This window comes from Leucoraja erinacea, chromosome 5, assembly GCF_028641065.1.
Source record: "Leucoraja erinacea ecotype New England chromosome 5, Leri_hhj_1, whole genome shotgun sequence".
In the NCBI taxonomy this organism is placed as follows: domain Eukaryota; kingdom Metazoa; phylum Chordata; class Chondrichthyes; order Rajiformes; family Rajidae; genus Leucoraja; species Leucoraja erinaceus.
In genome coordinates, this window is record NC_073381.1 from 15035279 (window position 1) to 15050898 (window position 15620).

At 45.8% G+C, this 15620-nt stretch overlaps 1 protein-coding gene across 4 annotated transcripts in view; it reads left to right on the plus strand.

The window, feature by feature from the left end:
* khdrbs2 (KH domain containing, RNA binding, signal transduction associated 2) overlaps nt 1-15620 on the plus strand; it is a 393514-nt gene that overhangs the window by 322917 nt on the left and 54977 nt on the right. For 3 of the 4 annotated variants that reach the window (XR_008723423.1, XR_008723424.1, XM_055635049.1), the window contains exons 8-9: nt 3018-3149; nt 9250-9308. Coding sequence is in view for 2 of the 4 variants with exons in the window: in XM_055635049.1 (XP_055491024.1) it covers nt 3018-3149; nt 9250-9308 (191 nt within the window). In the remaining 2 variants the exon portion in view is untranslated. The remainder of the gene's footprint in view (nt 1-3017; nt 3150-9249; nt 9309-15620) is intronic. The other variant, XM_055635050.1, reaches the window with a different exon arrangement.

Genomic DNA, 15620 nt, shown 5'->3' on the forward strand with positions numbered 1-15620 from the left:
GTCAGGGGTTATGGGCCTAAGGCGGGAGAATGGGGTTGAGAGGGGAGGATAGATCAGTCATGATTGAATGGTGTAGATGGATGTGCCGAATGGCCAAATTCAGCTTGTGGATCATATGAACTTTACTAGTCCCCATGGACTTACTCACCCCCATGGATCTGAACAAAGCTGTGTTTTAACAAAGGGATTGGAGATTGGTACTCAGTCACTGCATTCTCCGTCATAACAAACTCGCTGTGTGGGAAACTATCTCATCTCCCATCTGGTCCGCTTGCCAATTACCTTCAGCATGTGCCCTCCAGTCACTGACATCGCTGCCAGTGGAAGCAATTCCTTCTTATTATTTTGTCAGCGGTTATTCACTTCACAGACTTCACCCGAGAACATGCCGCTGACTGAGTTGTGTTAAAGCACCTTATCGACACCCTTTGAAGTCAGTCTCTTCAAACAACAATCTCATTCCTTATCCACTCCCAGAATCACTCCCCCTATTCTCACAGCCCAAAACTGAAGCTTCTTGCGTTCAATTTTTCCCTTTGGAAGGATTGATTTTTCTCAGTGATAAAAGGATGAAAAGACCTCTCAGGACACATCGAGACGCAAAAAAGAACAAACGGACTTTTCTATAATGTTCTTAATAACCTTATGACATGCCCAAGCATTTTACATCCATTGCAGTGTGTGATCACTGCCGTAATATCAGCCGATACTGCTGCTGTTTGCTGCAGAGCTAGCTCCCACCAAGAGCAAGGTAGTAATGACTTTAGTTTAGTCTATAGACACAAAATGCTGGAGTAACTCATCGGAACAGGCAGCATCTTGGGGGTAATGTATCGGGTTGAGTTTAGTTTAGTTTAGTTTAGTTTAGAGATACAGCACAGAAACAGGCCCTTCGGCCCACCAAGTCCACGCCGACCAGCGATATCCAGTACACTAGTTCTCTCCTACATGCACACTGGGGACATAGAAACATAGAAACATAGAAAATAGGTGCAGGAGTAGGCCATTTGGCCCTTCAAGCCTGCACCGCCATTCAATATGATCATGGCTGATCATCCAACTCAGTATCCTGTACCTGCCTTCTCTCCATACCCCCTGATCCCTTTAGCCACAAGGGCCACATCTAACTCCCTCTTAAATATAGCCAATGAACTGGCCTCAACTAACTTCTGCGGCAGAGAATTCCAGAGATTCACCACTCTCTGTGTGAAAAATGTTTTCCTCATCTCGGTCCTAAAATATTTCCCCCTTATCCTTAAACTGTGACCCCTTGTTCAGGACTTCCCCAACATCGGGAACAATCTTCCTGCATCTAGCCTGTCCAACCCCTTAAGAATTTTGTAAGTTTCTATAAGATCCCCCCTCAATCTTCTAAATTCTAGCGAGTACAAGCCGAGTCTATCCAGTCTTTCTTCATATGAAAGTCCTGAAATCTCAGGAATCAGTCTGGTGAACCTTCTCTGTACTCCCTCTATGGCAAGAATGTCTTTCCTCGGATTAGGAGACCAAAACTGTACGCAAAACTCCAGGTGTGGTCTCACCAAGACCCTGTACAACTGTTTGCAAGAAGCCAATTAACCTACAAATCTGTAGGGTCTTTGGAATGTGGAACGAAACTGGAGCACCCGGAGAAAACCCACATGGCCACGGGGTGAACGTACAAACTCTGTACTGACAGCACCCGTGGTGAGGACCGAACCTGGGTCTCCGGAGCTGTAAGGCAGCAACTCTGCCGCTGCACCACCATGCTGCCCTAAATGACTTGATGAGCTATTTTTCAAAGATATGCACTAAAGTAACAAATGAATGAAAGACCTTTCATCCATTTGTTCTTTATCTCTCTATATCACTGTCTATATCTCTCGTTTCCCTTTCCCCTGACTCTCAGTCTGAAGAAGGGTCTTGACCCATAAACAACACCTATTCCTTTTCTCCAGAGATGCTGCCTAACCCGTTGAGTTACTCCAGCTTTTCGTGTCCAGCACCTGGTTCAGTGGTGGGACCGGTGGTGACTGCCCGCCCAGAGCAGCTATTGCATGTTCTGGTCACAGGGTAAATCAGGTGGTGAAGAGGGCATGAAGAGGGCGTTTGTCCACCACAGAGAGTTGTGAGTCTGTGGAATTCTCAGCCTCAGAGGGCGGTGGAGGCCGGTTCTCTGGATTCTTTCAAGAGAGAGCTAGATAGGGCTCTTAAAAATAGCAGTCAGGGGATATGGGAAGAAGGCAGGAACTCTGTACTGATTGGGGATGATCAGCCGTGATCACATTGAATGGCAGGTGCTGGCTCGAAGGGCTGAATGGCCTACACCTGCACCTATTGTGTATTGTCTATTGTCTAATGCCTTCAAAAGTCAGGGCAAGTGTCAGAGTACAAGCGTTTCATATCTGTACAGGATGTCGGTGAGACCACGCTTGCAATACTTGGCAGTACAAGTAAGAGGAAGGATGGCGTTAAGCTGGCAAGGGTCCAAAAAAGATTCACATGGAAATTACTCAGACAGGAAGGCTTGAGGTATCAGGAAAGACCAGACAGGCTGGGGAAATATTTTCCCTGGAGCTCAGGAGGCTGAGGGGTGACCACATAGAGGATTATAAAATCATGAGAGTCATAGATGAGTTGGAATGATCACAGTATTTTTTTCCCAGTCTAAACCAAGAGAGCATAAATTAAACATTTAAAGGGGACTGGACAGGTAGGTATCCCAGACGCAGGGTGGTGGGTACACACCTGGGTATATGGAATGAGATTCCAGAGGAAGTGGTGGAGCTGGGTACATTTGCAACATTTAAAAGGCATTAGAATAGTAAAGGTTTAGACAGTTCTGGGCCAAAGGCTGGCAATAAATGGGTGAGTGGTAGAATATGGGGAGGGTGCATTGATGATATAAGGGGAGATTAGTGTCATTGTTTCCGTGCTGTAAGAGTCTACAGCTCGCTGCATTCAGTGCATTCCTACTACCATCTTCTTCTAACTAATTCTATGTTATCCCACTTTCGCACCCATTCCCTACACACTAGGGGCAATTTACCGAGGCCAATTAATCCACAAGCCCGCACGTCTTTGGGATGTGGGAGGAAACCCAGAGCGCTCGGAGGAAACCCACGCGGGCACAGAAAGAACGTGCAAACTCCACACGGACAGCACCCAAGGTCAGGATCGAACCGTGTGTTGCCCTGATTAGACTGACCTTAGTGCTGGAATGTAGCTGACATTTGCTTGACCAGTTCCTTTTTGCCCTGTAGTCTAGCTCTCCTCTAATGGGAACGTGATTGGAGGTGAGGGACAACATTATTGTGAAAAAGCTTAAGAAACAGACACAAGAATATGAATAGAAGTCACGTCAGCGATTGGTGGTCAACTTGGTGGGCCATGTAGCCTGTTTCTATGTGCAGGAGGGAACTGCAGATGCTGGTTTGCACTGAAGATAGACACAAAATGCTGGAGTATCTCGGCGGGACAGGCAGCATCTCTGGAGAGAAAGAATGGGTTATGTTTCAGATCAAGACCCTTCTTCAGACTGAAGACTGTCTCCCCATATCTGAGTTACTCAAGCATTTTGTGTCTAGACTGTTTCTATGCCGTATCTCCACATTAAAGTATCTAAAGTATTGAAGTATCACCATCTTAGAATAAAGGGGAGGCCATTTAAGACTGAGGTGACTCCACTAGCTCCTAGAGCTCTATCTAACTCTCTCTTAAATCCATCCAGTGACTTGGCCTCCACTGCCCTCTGCGGCAGGGAATTCCATAAATTCACAATTCTCTGGGTGAAAATTTTTTTTTCTCACCTCAGTCTTAAATGACCTCCTCTTTATTCTAAGACTGTGGCCCCTGGTTCTAGACTCGCCCAACATTGGGAACATTTTTCCTGCATCTAGCTTGTCCAGTCCTTTTATAATTTAATATGTTTCTATAAGATAAGATAAGATAAGATTTAAATGGGTATGGGCCAAGCACAGGCAGGTGAGACTAAAGTCGATGGCGTATGTTGGTCAGCATGGGTGGGTTGGGCTGATGGGCCTGTTTACAAGCTGTATGACTCTATAACTCTATGTTAGTAATAGACTTGAGATAGGATGTGGCCACTTGGTTTTGGATGGGCTTGGGTTTACTGAGCTAGCTTCCTGCCGTGCTAAAGTGACAGAGAGTATCCAGTAGAATGACCAATTTGTAGTTCTCAGGCAACTGAACCAGCCTACCAACAACCAGAGAGCAGTGCTGAGCTACTATCTGCATCATTGGAGACCCTTGGACTATGTTTGATCGGACTATACTGGACTTTATCTTGCACCAAACAGTATGCACGTTACTCCTTTTATCATGTATCTGTACACTGTGGATGGCTCGATTGTAATCACGTATTGTCTTTCCGCTGGATGGTTAGCATGCAACATAAGCTTTGCACTGTACCTTGGTACAAACTATACCCAAACTCAACACTGGAGCACGTCAGGAGTGAAACAGAAGTTTGTTGGATTTAGCCCATGATGTCAGATGACATTTCAACAGACCAAGCCATCTCATGGGACTGTCCTTGGAACAATTTTACATTTTACAGGCTCTGCTGAGAGAGATCACCTGATGCTCAAAGTGACCTTAGGTAATGTAGCAGTACATAACGTTCCGTTGCATTGTGTTAATGGGGGGGGGGGGGGGGGGGGGGGGGGGGGGGAATGGTAACCTAGCACTCTCCGCTAGCTATTTCTGGAGAGGTCGCAGTTGTGCATTTAGCTTTAACTATAGCTGCTGCACAGCACTCCAGTTTACAAATAGAGGAGGAAGCACACTGGTTCCCTGAGAACTTCCACCTGCCTGTGCAGGCTGCTGAACCAAACAACCGTGAACCATTGAAGATCTGCTCATTAAATAAACCATGCAGCTTCATAAGACTTTGGCTAGGCTTCTTTCGGAGTTCTGGTCACTCCATTACAGGAAGGACATGGAGGCGTTGGAGACGATGAGGAAGAGGTTTGCAGGAATTCTGCCTGGATGGTATCTTCCCGGATTAGAGGGGCACTATTTTCAAGGGAAGGTTGGATTGTTTTCTCTGGCATGCTGGGGATTGAAGGCAGGCCGTAAACACGTATAGAAGTACGCAATATTATGAAAGGCGCCGATAGGGTAAACAGTTGGAACTTATCCCCAGGGTTGAAATGTCAAAGACCAGGGGGCATAGCTTTAAGGTAAAAGGGGCAAAGTTTAATGGAGATGTGCAAGGTGAGTATTTTGCACAGATGGTGGTGGGTACGTGGAATGCATTGCTAGGGATGGTGACGGAGGAAGGTACAGTAGTGGTGCTGAAGATGCTTTTGTTGGGCACGTGGATATGCAGTGAATGGAAGGGTATGGATCTTGTGCAGGCTGATGACATTAGTTTAGCTTGCCATTATGTTCGGCACGGACATTGTCAGCTTTTTCTCTGTGTACTTTTCAATGTTCTAAATCAACTCCAGTGCTCAAGGTCAGGCAAGGAGGACAATTTTATTGCAGAGTTGTTATGACCTAGAATTTGTTGACTTAAAGAGAAGTGAGAGCAGTTTCCATTGTGACTTTTATCACCTTTAATCTTGAACGGTGGGAAAACACAAAGCAAAATGATGTAGTGTGACCAGGCAGGTTGAGCAAAATAGTTTTTTATGAACAAAAAGACAAACAAAAGCTCGTAACACCGCCTGCGTAGTCCAGCTAACGAACACAGCTCCTGTCGATGCCAGGAGCGCTAATTACTAACAAAAACCCGCCAACGAACCCCCCGCGGTCACGTGACAGTGCCGGCCAATGACGAGGGTTCTGATTTCCCAGTCCCACCACTAGGTGCCGCTACAGTGACTTCATTAGTTAAGCCATTCAACCCTGGGGCCAGGCTGAATCTTTCCGAGAATGGCTCTTGAGGGGCATTTACAAGGACAGGTCACAGAAACCTGGGAGTGTGTTCTTAAGAGCAAATGGCCCTTCTAGAGGCGGTTGGGATTAGTTTACATTGGTATCATAGTCAGTGCAAACATCATGGGCCAAAAAGCCTGTTCCTATGCTGCACTTTTCTATGGAAGATGGACACAAAATGCTGGAGTAACTCAGCGAGCCAGGCAGCATCCCTGGAGAAAAGGAATAGGTGCCTTTTCGGGACGCGAGCCTTCATCTGAAGAAGGCTCTCGACCCGAAACGTCACCTATTCCTTTTCTCCAGAGATGCTGCCTGGCCCGCTGAGTTACTCCAGCATTTTGTGTCCACCTTTGGTGTAAACCAGCACCTGTAGTTCCTTCCTACACACCATAATTGCTTTCACCGCAAGTGTGGTGAAGACAACTTCTACAGTGCCCAGCAAAGGTATAAATAGATGGTGGAGAAAAGCTTGCCAGGGCTATGGCAATAGGGCCAGTTGTGCAGAAAAGACAGCCACGTGAATCATCTGGGCATAGAAGCCTATGGGCCAAGTGCTGAAAATAGGATTCATGTGGATGGGTATGGATGTTGTGGGTCGAATGGCCTGCTTACAAACTGTATGAGTATGACTTACTCTGGTAGAGAGCAGGCACGGACTTGTGTAGGAGGGAACTGCAGCTGCTGGTTTAAACCGAAGGTAGACACAAAATGCTGGAGTAGCTCAGCGGGACAGGCAGCATCTCTGGAGAGAAGGAACGGATGACTTCAGACTAGTCATGGGAAAGGGAAAGGAGGGTTCATGGTCTGACTGGCATCCTTCCATGCTGTAACCGTTCTGTGGGTTAAAGAGGGATACAATGTAGCATTGGCACCACCGAGGTGAGTGGGACTGATTGGATACTCTTTCAGAAGGACAGGATAGGCGCAATTGTGGAAGCACAGGTCCCAGAGGGGACGGCCACAGTGTCTGTGCATGCAAATCCTGTGATTGTTGGTTCAAGTATGCTCACTTGCAGATAGATATTGGACCGTTGCTTTTCCAGTGGTTTTCAACAAACCTAGCCAGAGATCCAGTCCACACCCCCACAGCTCACTGAATAACGTCCTGGCCAAGGTGTTTAAAAACAATCCAATATTCAGGCAATGACCTAGCACAGTACTGAGACAGGCTCAAAATGCTTGAGCAACTTCATTCTGAAGAAGGGTGACAACCCGAAACATCACCCATCCTTTTTCTCCAGAGATGCTGTCTGAGCCGCTGAGTTACTCCAGCGCTTTGTGTCGATGGTATAAGCCAGCATCTGCAGTTCTTTGGTTTTACTGAACTCAGACTGTGGGTTCTCAGGTTAGAAAGACAGACCGATAAACACAATTAAGGGGTCCTGATCAAAATGTCCACCCCCCTTAAAAAAAAAACAGGTTAATAGAATTATAGTCCAGTTTACATAGATATAGCACAGGGACAGGCCTTTTGGCCCATGGTGTCGGTGACGAACATGATTCCAAATTAAACTTAAAGGCCTCTCTCACTGTACGAGGTACTTCGAGAGTTCTCCCAAGTTCTCCCCTGATTCGAGCTCGTATAATGTATGTGTAAAAAGTAACAATTTTTTTCATCACGAGTATTTTTTTACTCGTGGACATTTTTCACAGTGTTAAAAAAAGTCACGAGTTTACCGGATTTCCCGAGTACCTACCGTTACTCGTACGAGCCGCTACGTGACATCCACGAGCTCCGACGTACCCGCTACGTACATTACACGAGCTCGAATCAGGGGAGAACTCAGGAGAACTCTTGAATTACCACGTACAGTGGGACAGGCCCTTAATCCCTTCAGCCTGCACATCATCCTAATGCCTCCATTCCCTGCACCTTCTAGTTGCCACTATTGTACCACCACCCCTGGCAGCACACTCCAGGCTCCAACCAACCTGTGTAAAAGACTTGCCTCACACTATGACATTTCCAGCCTGTAAAAAGGGCCTGACTGCGTACTCTCAGAATGTTATACACCTCTATTATTTACTTTGATTTTGAGGTTGAATCAGATGTTCTTACCTAGAAGCCCTTAAATTATAATCCAAAAACTATTCGGTGATATAGGGAGACAATGTGGCACAGCGATAGAGTTGCACTTGCAGCACCAGACGCCCGGGGTCAATCCCGATTACGGGTGCTGTCTGTACGGAGTTTGTACGTTCTCCCCGTGACCCCATGGGTTTTCACCTCGATCTTCGGTTTCCCCCCACACGCCAAAGACGTACAGGTATGTAGGTAAATTCAATTCATGCTTGCAATTCAAAGTTCTCTGCAGAGGGAAACCGAGTTGATATCCAAAACTTCTCAAACCAGGGAGACACCTGCATTATTGCACAGCTTCCTCTGATGAATCCTGCACAGGACTCTACTCTCAATGACTCTCAGCGACTCCGAGCAGCGGGAACTTACGCATTTTGATCCTCAGTTTAGTTTAGATAGACTCAAAACGTTGGAGTAACTCAGCGGGACAGGCAGTATCTCGAGAGAGAGAGAGAGAAGGAATGGGTGACCCCTTTTGGATCGAGACCCCTCTTCAGAATGAGCTCAGTCTAATCCAAAACTTCACCCATTCCTTCTCTCTAGCATTATGTGTCTCTCTTTGGTGCAAACCTGCATCTGTAATTCCTGCCTGCACGGTTTGTTTAGTTTAGTTTAGTTTAAAGATACAGTGCGGAAACAAGCCCTTCAGCCCACCAAGTCCGTGCCAACCAACGATCACCCCAGCCACTAATTCTATCCCACACACTAGGATACATTTACAGAAGCCAATACACCTACAAACCCCCACATCTTTTGGGTGTGGGAGGAAACCGGAGCACCTGAAGAAAGCCCACGAGATGACAGGGAGAAGGTACCAACTCTGTACGGACTGCACCTATGGTCAGGATCGAACCTGGGTCTCTGGCACTGTAAGGCAGCGACTCTCCCACTGCGCCACTGTGTCATAGAAACCTAGAAACATTGAAAATAGGTGCAGGAGGAGGCCATTCGGCCCTTCGAGCCAGCACATGCCATTCATTATGATCATGGCTGATCGTCCCCTATCAATAACCAGTGCCTGCCTTCTCCCCATATCCCTTGACTCCACTAGCCCCTAGAGCTCTATCTAACTCGACCTATGCCCCCTAATGCACCATGTTTCACACTCTCTGTGATAAGTTCACCCTATCTTGTAGAACGTTTGACAATAAAATAGTGCTTATTTTGTTGGAGAATAATATATCTGATACATATATACGGACATATAAATGTTAAAGATTAAATAAGCAGATATTTTCCAAGGAGTTGTTTTTCCCTCATCTTCCACTCTCTTTTTGATATTGCAGTGGCCCGGAATATTATGACTATGGACACGGAACAAGTGAAGATACCTACGACAGTTATGGTAAACCCAGTTCCGTGTTTTCTTTGTTAAGGATTAAGTGTTGCATCAGATTATACTTCAGGCATTGTTCACTTACAATGGGCTCGCTTTAGCTTGAAGTTGCGTTGCTTTTTTTAGACTTTAGAAATACAACGTGGAAACAGGGTCGTCAGCCCACCAAGCACTATCCTGCGCACTGCGATCACCCATACACTAGCACCATCCTACACTGCCAATTTACCATTTAACCAAGCCCATTAAACTAAGCACGGAGAAAACCCACGTGGCCATACGGACAACCTGCAAACCCCACACGGGCAGCACCCGAGATCAGGATGGGACCTGATGGTGCCGCCTTTGAAGGGTGGGGACTGAAGTCTCAGGGGTCTGATTCCAAAAGCAGGGCTGTTTCCTGAGCACAACAAAGGTTTGCAAGTAAATTGGCTTTGGTAAAAATTGCAAATTGCCTGCAGTGTGTAGGATAGTGCTAGTGTGTGGGAGTGATCGCTGGTCAGCACGGACTCAGTGGGCCGAAGGGCCTGTTTCCTCGCTGTACCTCTGAAGTCTACAAGGGTCAAGGACGCGTTTGCAAATTTCTGTACCTCTTGCCTGATGGGAGAGGGGAGGAGGGAGTGACTGGGGTGAGACTGGTCCTTTTTGATGCTGGAGGTCTTGCCGAGGCAGCGAGAAGTGTAGATGGATTAGTTGCCCTTGCCTGCAGTTCCTTGATCAAGTTAATGGTTAAATTCTCAGTATAAGGCTCATTGCCAAATTCTGTCTGATGTTTCCACCAATGTCTAGGATCTAGTACAATGCTAGAGCTGCTGTGTTCAATGCAGTTTGAACTGTTGTTATTGGCTGAGTCTAATGCCTAAACCACGTTAAAAAACTCATACTGCTTTGCTTCTAATACAATAGATCAGCCTGAAAACCTGACATTATCCCACTCGCAATTATACTTCCACTGACGTAAATCCACACGGCATCCAGTCTTTCCAGGGAGAACTGCAGTAATATTGATAAGAGTGAGTGGGCTGAATAAGCCCATAGGCACTTTCTTCCACGCTGTATTTTATAGTCTTCATCAAAGTCATTCCCGGTGATGGGGAAAATTGGAATAGCTTCATGCGGTTTTAGTTATGAAACTTGCAGCATTTTTGAACAATTAAAATATTGGGCAGTTTCATCAGAATTTAATGTGGGGTGATTATTCACAAGTATGACTTGACCTAGCTGATTAGTGCCCTTCAGTGGTGTTTTGAGCTTTAACTGTGCCACAGGACAGAGGTGATGACTGCAGCCTTGCCCAGACTGTGGAGTGGCATCCAGCCGTACCACTTATCATCTTCATTCTGATTCCAGCATCCGCAGCCTCCACTTCTCACCTTCCAGCCTCCATAACTTCCTCCACTCTCCCCCACCCTACCCCATTCCCCCCCAAAACCTGGCTCCATCAATAGCCTTTTTTCCCCTCTCTCTCATTATCTGTCTCTAATGCCCCTGTCCCACTTAGAAAACTTGAACGGAAACCTCTGGAGACTTTGCGCCCCACCCAAGGTTTCCATGCGGTTCCCGGAGGTTTTTGGCAGTCTTCCAACCTGCTTCCACTACCTGCAACCTCCGGCAACCACCTGCAACCTGCGGGAACCGCACGGAAACCTTAGGTGGGGCGCAAAGTCTCCAGAGGTTTCCGTTCAGGTTTGCTAAGTGGGACAGGGGCAGAAGGGTCTCGACCCAAAGTGTCACCTATTCCTTTTCTCCAGAGGTGCTGTCTGTACCGATGAGTCACTCCAGCTTTTTGTGGCTATCTTCCACTTATCAATCATCAGCTGCTGGGTCCCAACTCCATCCCTTCTCCTTCTCCACCTGGCTCCATCTGCCCATAGATAGGCACAACATTCTGGAGTATGTCAACAGTTTGGCGGCATCTCTGGCGAAAGGGAACAGGTGACATTGTTCAGGCCGAGAGTCAGGGGAGAGGGAAACTAGAGAGACGAAGAGGTACAAAGAACAAAAAACAAAGGTATGAAAAGGACAAATCAAAGCCAGCAACGATGATCAAGGAAAGGTGGAAAGATTCAAACAAGAGGATATGACTTCAGAATTAAGGGACAGAAGTTTAGGGGTAACATGAGGGGGAACTTCTTTACTCAGAGAGTGGTAGCGGTGTGGAATGAGCTTCCAGTGGAAGTGGTGGAGGCAGGTTTTATTGGTATCATTTAAAAATAAATTGGATAGGCATATGGATGAGAAGGGAATGGAGGGTTATGTTATGAGTGCAGGTAGATGGGACTAAGGGAAAAAAAGTTGTTCGGCACGGACTAGAAGGGCCGAGATGGCCTGTTTCCGTATTGTAATTGTTATATGGTGGAGCCTACAATGGTCCATTGTTGGTTGTGGAGAAGGTGATAACGAGTGATACAAACAGTGAAACTCAGCAGGATGACAGTGAAACTAGTACGACGACTAGGGGTGGGGGAGGGATAGAGAGAGAGGAAAAGCAAGGGTTACTTGAAGTTGGAGAAATCAAAATTCATACCACTGGGGTGTAAGCTGCCCACGCATAATATGAGGTGCCACTCCTCCAATTTGCATTTGGCCTCACTCTGACAGTGGAGGAGGCCCATGGCAGAAAGGTCAGAATAAGAAGGGGAGTTAAAGTGTTTGGCAACCGGGAGATCGTTTAGGTCAAGTCTCCCTCCTCACTTGGTTCCACCTCTCACCTGCCAGCCAGTGCTCCACCCCTCCCCGCACCTCCTCATGCTGGCTATCTCCAGTACTCTATCTACACGCTTAGTCCTGATGCAGGGTCTTGACCTGAAATGTTGACTCTTGCTTTGCCTCCACAGATAGCCGGCTGCCTGATCCACTGAGTTCCTCCAGCAGTTATGTTTTTTAATTACTAATTTTATTCCTAATGGCGGATCCTGCCTTCGTATTCCCTTGTACAGGGGCTTTTGTTTTGTTTTGAGGCAATTTGTTTTGTGTTGGAGATGGCCTGTGCTCTGTTCAGCTGATATTGTCGGGTTCACTTGTGTTTCCAAAATAAAAGAACATAACTGGCATTATTTGGATCTTGTTCCTGCAAGAATACAAATGAAAGAGCAAATGAAACACATGTATTAACATTATTTTGCCAAGAGCATTAATGAAAGATATTCAAAGCCAGGTGTGTGTTGCAGAGTATGGTGCATTAACTTTGTGCAGAACTGCTTGCCTGATTATCATTGCATTATGAAAGATAACATTGCATTGATTAATATTGTACATTAGCAAATCAGATGCAGCTGAACTGGAATTGTTAGTAATGCAGGTTACACATTGTCAATTCTGGTTATATTTTGAAATAGAAGTATCGTACTGACTTTAGACTTGAGATTCAGTCTATTCGGCCCACCGAATACGTGCCGACTAGCGATCACCCTGCACACTAATACTATCCTACACACTGGGGACAATATTACAACTTACCAAAGCCAATTTACCTACAAACCTGTACGTCTTTAGAGTGTGGGAGGAACCCTAAGCACCCAGAGAAAACCTACGCGGTCTCAGAGAGAACGTACAAACTCCATACAGACAGCAGCTGTAGTCAGATTCGAACCTGGATTACTGGCATTGTAAAAGTAGCAACTCTACCGCTGTGCCATAGTGCCATCCAGACTGCGTAAACATGAGAAACAATGTGGACAATAAATGCAGGAGGATTTGTTTTTTTTTAAATGGCCAAGCTATCGTTTTTTTTTGCAGTAGCATTGGCAACAGTTCCTTGTGGAGGGGATGTCGAGGTTTTAGTGATTGCGATCTTCTGCCTTTCCCCAGGCGTGGGACAGGTGAAATGAAAGACAAGAATAATTGCGCAAGCAGAGGGGATACAGGCCAAGTCCCTGCACTGCCCCCTGTGCGTGGGAGTGTAGTGACAGCCCTCCTTACTTCTGTCGGTGGAGATTCTGAGCCTCCCCTCATCTCCGAGCTTGCATGGGACCACACACTGCGCGCTCTTTATGAAAAGACTTCCCGAGTTCCTTCCTGCATCTCCGGAGATCTCAAAGCTTCCTACAGCCTATGAAAACCATTTTATGATATAATTCAATACAGCAGAGGATTAGTGCAATCTCTTCCAGACTGCTGTGATATACGTTAGTGGTGGCAGTGGTTGAGGGATAGATTTTGGCCTTGACTCCCCCATTTTTCTATGGTAAAGTATAATGCAACCTTTTACATCCACCTCAGAGTCAGTGATGAAGCGGGCCCAAGATTTGTCTTGTTAAAAAGATGGCAGCTCTGACGCTGCCCCCCACCTGATCCTTGTGGTCTCCTTTAGAACAAAACCCCCTTAGGACTCCACTCAACATTTCAGCCTGGATTAATGACTCCAGGATTCTGGAAATGCCTGAACCCAAACTCGCACTGAGCAACAGTCGGCACCAGTAAATGAACTCAATTTACAATCATGAGATAGCTTGCCATGCTTAAAATATTTAGTGGAAGGCTGGTTGGACATTACTAATAAAACTGGAGCATAGGTCCAGTGAAGTAGGTCCGTGCTATGAATCCACTGGTGTGTGTTTAAATGTCAAATCACCTAAAGATGAGCTTCAACCTTTTTACAGGTTAGTTTAATTTATTTTAGCGACACAGCGCGGAAACAGGACCTCTGCCGCACTAAGTCCGCGCCAACCAGCGATCCCCGTACACTAACCAATCCTACACACTAGGGACAATTTTTACAATTTTTACTGAAGCCAATAAACCTACAAACGTGTACGACTTTGAAGTGTGGGAGGAAAGCGGAGCACCTGGAGAAAACCCACACGGTCACGGGGAGAATGTATAAACTCCGTACAGACGTCGCCCATAGGCGGGATTGAACCCATGCAAAGCAGCTAACACGTAAATCCAACTGACATAACAATACTATACATGAAAACTACCTGTTATAATTCCCACAGATCTCCTCCTCCCTTTCACTCTAACCTCTCAGAGGGCCATAGATCCATGTGGGAGCACAGCCTTGTTGTATTTCTGTAGCCCTGAGCATCGATCTTAGCCATCCCTTCATAGGTTACGGCACCAGGCTTAGGAATTCCCATCCCAAACCTCTCAGCCGCTCTACCTCTCCCACCTCCTTTAAGCCCCCCCCTTAAAACAATTTCCTTGACCAAAGTATCTTGAAACTTTCCTTGGATGTGGAGAAAATGTTTCCTCTAGTTGGAGAATCTAGAACTCAGGATTTTTTAATTTAGAATTTAAGAACGTTATAGTATTGAGCATGGAAGTTGGGAGATTACGTTATGGTTGTACAAGACAAACCCTGTGAGCAATACTACCACCTCACTGCCCAGTCTTCCAGTGTATGTTACTCCTGATATGGAGATTTCTGTCAGTGCCACAATATCTCCGACAACAGTTTGTAGGTTCATTGCTTCGGTAACTGGCTTTGTAAATTGTCCCCAGCATTAATCTATGGGGATCGCTGGACACGGTGGGGCCGAAGGAGCCTGTTTCCACACTGTGTCTCCAAACTAAACTAAATTAAACAGGGCACAAGCTTTAAGCTTGTGGGGAAGTTGGTGATCTAGGTACAAACTGTGCCCATCTTAAGAAAAATAATTTTTACTTCAAACTGATTTACTTAATGTCACATGTATTGATTCCATGAACCAGCCCACTCAAGTATCATTGTGGAAAATATATCCTTTCGAGTTTTTTTAATATATTAAAATATATTGTTTAATGTATCTTGAGTTCCAAGTAGATTATAAATGCAATAAAAATGTGTTGAGAGAGTTATGGTAAGCAGCAGGTCTGAAATAACCAGGGCCTTGAAGAACAATTGCTCCATTGGGATACAATTGAGAGTTTCTCAGTAAATGAAAACAAAAGTTATGCTGAAAAGCTATTGATATGTGCGCAAAGGATGCAGTTTAATCTTTAGTCTTTTCTCAAAGGACCCCGATAAAAATGTGATTGGCAGCAATTTGCTGTAGTCGTGCGGCCAGGTTAGTCGACGAATAACCATTTTTTAATGACTAGTCCAAAATGTTACAGGTGCTCCAAATGCATTTGTGCATTGCGATTTGCAATTGTGCATTATATTATATGATGTAATTTGCACTCAACATTTGGCAGATCTGTTGCATTGACTTTGTCGATTGCAGTGAATCGCATGGCAAATTGGATCGCCCAGATCCAGATTCATAAATTATGTTGTTGTCGCCATTATGAGCCTCAAGGCCTCTCCTTTGGCTGATCCTCATGACCACCAAGTTAGTGATGTTTAGTTTAGTTCAGAGATACAGCGCGGAAACAGCCCTGCGGCCTACTGAGTCC